Here is a 6,970-nt window from a genome sequence, read left to right as displayed (position 1 = left end):
TACACATTTTGCCATGGGGCGGAGAGAGAAATTATCTGTTTTACAGCTAATTTCCTGCAATTCTACACATTTTGCCATGGGGCGCAGAGAGAAATTATCTGTTTTACAGCTAATTTCCTGCAATTCTACACATTTTGCCATGGGGCGGAGAGAGAAATGGTCTGTTTAGGAAACGTGATCTGAATACAAATGATCTGGATACAAATATTTGCAGTTTTTGATATGATAACTGATGATAAATGTGACCCACCCCGGTCTGTAATTAGACCACACTTACTACAAGTTTAAATAACTGACCAGTAGACTAATTTACCAATCTAAAAAAAAATCTGACGTGCTAATTGAGTGACTGCTGATGCACCTTGTTTATTCTAACTCTTCAACAGTAAGTTGAGACCTCGACTGAGTTTTTTATWAAAAAAAATCGTAAAAAATATTTACAAATATTTGTAAGTTGGGGGCCCATCTCTGACCTAGGCTATCACCCCCCCCCCCCAAACATAGACAGTTTCCACACTGACAATATGCAATAACATTAGTTTGATAAAGACAGAGCATATTTTCATCAGAATCATTAAACCTAGGCCTACTCACCAAACTTGTGTCATGGCCATAATCCAATGTAGGATTGTTAATCCATTTAGAAAATTCCTAGGAACCGACATAATACAATAAATCGAATGTCTGTATATTGAAAAGAAGACAGATTTTAGTTTGTAACCCTGAAAAATGTCTTTCAACTTGCCAAATTGCGCTCTATTCCAAATGATCACTCTTTGAGAATAACTGTTCCAGACGCGGTAAGCCAATCACTTCGCACTCTTCTGTTCTATTCTGTTACATTATATTTTCTTACCATAAAATAGGTTTCTTGACTGTGGTAAGGGCTCGGGAAATAAGAGCATCTTGTCTGCTAAATTAACAAAACACGGCTATGTCATTGCACAGCCATAGGCTTCTAATCAAGTGCCACACTGCTGAGGTTACTACCTTTTTTGAAGATTGAAGATATAATATAACCAGTTGATATTACAGTTTCAATTAATTAATCTTAAACGGTACTTGTTTATTTTTTTTATTGACTGGGGGGGAAATATATATATATATATATATATATATGATGCAATTAGGATTTGTTATCTGTAATGGTTATAAATTAGGCATTGTTGCACACTGTTGGCACATTAACTAACATATTCCTCTCAATTGTACATTTTTAGCTTGACTTGTTATAATTACTTACATCTGCTCCCCTCGTAATGTTTTGTCAACCATCTTTGTTGAAGAAAGCCACCAGGGATGGGTGGCTCGCATCAAATTCGTCATTGGAACCACTTGATTTGATTGGTAATATAAAAACCTTGGGACCCAAATGCATAATGAGTGCTCTAACTCCCCCTTGTGGTGGTCTGGAGCAATGAAGCTGTGATGCTGGGTACCTCTAAGTCCCACGGTGTAAACTTGCAACTTTTTAAAGGAGGAACCACTAGATAAATGTGCTTTTTCTTTTTCTTTTCTAGTGCGGCCCTCATTCTAAAAATAGCATTTTTTTTTCATTTGATGAGTCAAGTACTCAAAAAAATATAATGTGAGTACTCGAACAGTCAAAGGTCAAAGGCCCATCCTTACACACATGTGTAAGCTGGACAGGGACACCATATACTCCATGCTGATATACTGTCCCTAGTCTCTATCAGATCATGCTGTCCTAGACTGCAAAATTAGATAACTAGGGATCTGAATTTTGAATTGCACATGTGAGACACATAAAGATTGCAGTAGCCTAAATGTCATATTTCCCATGAGTTATGAATGTATGGCACAGCCTTCCCCTTAAAAAGGAGAGGTGCCTTTCCTCCCTATCATGCTGCATATTAAAGTTGTTGTGGCTAAAGAGTGCAGTATAGACTACAATAATAAGAGACGGGACACACCATAACGACCACAACATCAGCCGCATGTCTCTCTCGTCGCGATGTGTGTTGTCCTATATTTTTATTTTTAACCCCAGCCCTCGCACGAGGCCTTTTGGTAGGCCGTCATTGTAAATAAGAATTTGTTCTTAACTGACTTGCGTAGTTAAATAAGTTAATAAAATTGTCTTTTCATTTCCCGGTGATTCTACATGTTGAATTGCCACCGTCCGTTGACGCTCAGCCGGGGATATACCACACACGGCCGTTGGAACCAAAAATGCCAAGCGTGTGCAAAGCTGTCATCAAGGCAAAGGGTGGCTATTTGAAGATTCTAAAATATATTTTGATTTGTTTAACTTTTTTTTTTGCTTACTACATGATTCCAAGTAGCAACCAGGAACCAATACATAAAGTCAGTTAGGAAAGCGAAGGCTAGCTTTTTCAAACAGAAATTTGCATCCAGTAGCTCTGACTCCAAAAAGTTCTGGAACACTGTAAAGTCCATGGAGAATAAGAGCACCTCCTCCCAGCTCCCAGGCTAGGAAAAACTGTCACCACCGATAAATCCACGATAATCGAGAATTTCAATAAGCATTTCTCTACGGCTGGCCATGCTTTTCTTTTGGCTACCCTAACTCCGGCCAACAGCTCTGCACCCCCCGCAGCTACTTGCCCAAGCCTCCCCAGCTTCTCCACCCAAATCCAGATAGTAGATGTTCTGAAAGAGCTGTAAAACCTGGACCCGTACAAATCAGCTGGGCTAGACAATCTGGACCCTCTCTTTCTAAAATAATCCGCTGCCATTGTCGCAACCCCTATTACTAGTCTGTTCAACCTCTCTTTCGTATCGTCCGAGATTCCTAAAGATTGGAAAGCTGCCACGGTCATCCCCCTCTTCAAAGGGGGTGACACTCTAGACCCAAACTGTTACAGACCTATATCTATCCTGCCCTGCCTTTCTAAGGTCTTCGAAAGCCAAGTTAACAAACAGATCACTGATCATTTCGAATCCCACCGTACCATCTCCACTGTGCAATCCGGTTTCCGAGCTGGTCATGGGTGCACCTCAGCCACGCTCAAGGTACTAAACGATATCATAACCGCCATCGATTTAAAAAAAAAAAACAGTACTGTGCAGCTGTCTTCATCGACCTGGCCAAGGCTTTCGACTCTGTCAATCACTGTATTCTTATCGGCAGACTCAACAGCCTTGGTTTCTCAAATGACTGCCTCGCCTGGTTCACCAACTACTTCTCAGAGTTCAGTGTGTCAAATCGGAGGGCCTGTTGTCCGGACCTCTGGCAGTCTCTATGGGGATACCACAGGGTTCAGTTCTCTTTTCTCTGTATATATCAATGATGTCGCTCTTGCTGTTGGTGATTCCTTGATCCACTTCTATACATACGACACCATTCTGTATAAATCTGGCCCTTTGGGCACTGTGTTAACAAATGAGCTTGCCCGCACGCACCCGCCCGACTAGCATCACTACTCGGGACGGTTTTGATTTAGAATATGTGAACAACTACAAATACCTAGGTGTCTGGCTAGACTGTTAAACTCTCCTTCCAGATTCATATTAAGCATCTCCAATTCAAAATTAAATCTAGAATCGGCTTCCTATTTCGCAACAAGGCCTCCACTCACGCTGCCAAACATACCCTCGTAAAACTGACTGTCCTACCGATCCATGACTTTGGCGATGTCATTTACCAAATAGCCTCCAACACTCTACTCAGCAAACTGGATGCAGTCTATCACAGTGCCATCCGTTTTGTCACCAAAGCCCCATATACCACCCACCACTGCGACCTGTATGCTCTCATCGGCTGGCCCTCGCTACATATTCGTTGCCAGAACCACTGGCTCCAGGTCATCTATAAGTCTTTGCTAGGTAAAGCCCCGCCTTATCTCAGCTCACTGGTCACCATAACAACACCCACCCGTAGCATGCGCTCCAGCAGGTATATCTCACTGGTCATCCCCAAAGCCAACACATCCTTTGGCCACCTTCCAGTTCTATGCTGCCAATGACTGGAACGAATTGCAAAAATCGCTGAAGTTGGCGTCATATCTCCTTCACTAACTTTAAGCATCAGCTATCTGAGCAGCTTACCGATCGCTGCAGCTGTACATAGCCCATCCAACCAACTACCTACCTCATCCCCATATTGTTTCTATTTACTTTTTTGCTCTTTAGCACACCAGTATTTCTACTTGCACGTCATCATCTGCACATCTATCACTCCAGTGTTAATTTGCTAAATTGTTATTACTGCGCTACTATGGCCTATTTATTGCCTTACCTCCTTACTCCATTTGCACACACTATATAGATTTTTCTATTGTTATTGACTGTACTTTTGTTTATCCCATGTGTAACTCTGTGTTGTTTTTGTTGCACTGCTTTGCTTTATCTTGGCCAGGTCGCAGTTGTAAATGAGAACTTGTTCTCAACTGGCCTACCTGGTTAAATAAAGGTGAAATAAAAAAAATGGCTATTTCATAGTTTTGATGTCATTATTATTCTACAATGTAGTAAATAGTAAAAATAAAGAAAAACCCTTGAATATGTATTCTAAAATTTTGGACCGGTAGTGTATATATATTTTTAATGTGTATAAAAACAAAATATGCTTCTTTAGGGGTTCATACACAATAACATATTTTTTATTGTCACGTTATACATTTAATTCTTTATATATTTTACCATTTGCTCACACCTTGTGCTCACGTTGCTCTGCTTCCTAAAATAAGGTCCCTCCCCCAATTTATATCATACCAACTTTTGCACCTCATTGGATTGGGTACAGACATTATTGTCATGTGTAGGAATACAAACAAAAATATATGAAGGGGTGTGAGGGGCAAATGTTTTTCTGTTGCCTGGGGGCAACGATGTACAGTAGTAGAGGGTTAACATTTCACCTTCTAACGCCTTCCAGGCCTCTACTACGTGGACTCTGAGGGGAACCGTGTCTGCGGGGACCTGTTTGCTGTGGGATCTGGCTCCATGTACGCGTATGGCATCGTGGACAGCGGTCTGAAGCAGAAGGACCTGACTGTGGAGGAGGCCTGTGATCTGGGCCGCAGGGCCATCTACCAGGCCACTTACCGCGACGCCTACAGTGGAGGACAGGTCAACCTGTACCACGTACACAGTGAGGGCTGGAACAGGGTGTCCCAGTCAGATGTCTTAATGCTGCACCAACAGTACCAGGCAGAGAAGGCATAGGAGGGGGAGGGGTAAAGAATGATAGCCAGAGGGACCATTCAGTTTATAAAAACGTGTTTACACACATTCGAACTTGGCACAGTATCTGGTCTTTTGAAAAATGACCTTTTTTTAAAGAATATAGGTAACCTTGCTGTCACTACACGTTCCTTACTGTGCCTGGGATAAAGGGGTGTTCCTTCTGTTAACCAGTGGATTTTCTGATTTAACTCGGATTTCTTTCCTTTTGACTGCTCTAAAGTTTTCAATAAATGTTCTCATTCATTCTCATCTTTCTAACGTGTGCTTTTTTATTGGTAGCAGTGAATTGAACAGACCAGTAATCATTTACAGATCCCATTATTGCCATGAAGGATTAAGGCAAAGGAGATGCACTACATGACCAAAAGTATGTTGACACCTGCTTGTCGAACATCTCATTCCAATCATGGGCATTAATATGGAGTTTGTCCCCCTTTTGCTGTTATAACAGCCTCCACTCTTCTGGGAAGGCTTTCCACTAGATGTTGGAACATTGCTGCYGGTACTTGGTTCCATTCAGCCACATGCATTAGTGAGGTCGGGCACTGATGTTGGGCGATTAGGACTGGCTCGTAGTCAGCGTTCCAATTCAGCCCAAAGGTGTTCGATGGGGTTGAGGTCAGGTCTCCGTGCAGGCCTGTCAAGTTCTTCCACACCGAACTCGACAAACTATTTCTGTATGGAGCTCGCTTTATGCACGGGGGCATTGTCATGCTGAAACAGGAAAGGGACTTCCCCAAACTGTTGCCACAAGGTTGGAACCACATAATTGTTTAGAATGTCATTGTATACTGTAGCGTTAAGATTTCCCTTCACTGGAACTAAAGAGCCTATCCCGAAACATGAAAACAAGCCCAGACCATTATTCCTCCTCCACCAAAACTATACAGTTGGCACTATGCATTGGGGCATGTAGCGTTCTCCTGGCATCCGCCAAACCCAGATTCGTCCATCGGACAGCCAGATGATGAAGCATCCCAGAGTCGCCTCTTCACTGTTGACGTTGAGACTGATGTTTTGCGGGTACTATTTAATGAAGCTGCCAGTTGAGGACTTGTGAGGCTTCTGTTTCTCAAACTAGACACTAATGTACTTGTCCTCTTGCTCAGTTGTGCACTGGGGCCTCCCACTCTTTCTATTCTGGTTAAAGCCAGTTTGCGCTGTTCTGTGAAGGGAGTAGTACACAGCATTGTACGAGATCTTCAGTTTCTTGACAATTTCTCGCATGGAATAGCCTTCATTTCTCAGAACAAGAAAAGGCATGAGTTTCAGAAGAAAGTTATTTGTTTCTGACCATTTTGAGCCTGTAATTGAACCCACAAATGCTGATGCTCCATATAGTCAACTAGTCTAAAGAAGGCCAGTTTTATTGATTCTTTAATCAGAACAACAGTTTTCACCTGTGCTAACATAATTGCAAAAGGGTTTTCTGATCAATTACCTAATCCAAGTTTATCATTTTAAAAGGCCAACACAACGTGCCATTGGAACACAGGAGTGATGGTTGCTGATAATGGGCTTCTGTACGCCTAATGTAGATATTCCATGAAGAAATCTGCTGTTTCCAGCTACAATAGTCATTTACAACGTTAACAATGTCTACACTGTATTTCTGATCAATTTTATGTTATTTTAATGGACAAAAAATGTGCTTTCCTTTAAAAAACAAGGACATTTCTAAGCGACGCCAAACTTTTGAACAGTAGTGTATATATATTTAGTTCAGTGAAACAGCCATAGTGCAACTCTCCCTTTTCAAGGCTGAATTAATGTACCAGGAGAAGTAAGGTTCAGTACA

General features: G+C 41.8%; 1 protein-coding gene across 1 annotated transcript in view; it reads left to right on the top strand.

Annotated features, from left to right (window-relative positions):
* Nucleotides 1-5,421, top strand: part of LOC111972292 (proteasome subunit beta type-5) — an 11,245-nt gene extending 5,824 nt beyond the window's left edge. The window contains exon 3 of the mRNA XM_023999255.2: nucleotides 4,862-5,421. Coding sequence (XP_023855023.1) covers nucleotides 4,862-5,151 — 290 coding nt within the window. The 3' untranslated portion in view covers nucleotides 5,152-5,421. The remainder of the gene's footprint in view (nucleotides 1-4,861) is intronic.
* The last annotated feature ends 1,549 nt before the right edge of the window (nucleotides 5,422-6,970 follow it).

This window comes from Salvelinus sp. IW2-2015, linkage group LG13, assembly GCF_002910315.2.
Source record: "Salvelinus sp. IW2-2015 linkage group LG13, ASM291031v2, whole genome shotgun sequence".
Lineage (NCBI taxonomy): Eukaryota > Metazoa > Chordata > Actinopteri > Salmoniformes > Salmonidae > Salvelinus > Salvelinus sp. IW2-2015.
This window is presented reverse-complemented; position numbering and strand designations above follow the sequence as displayed.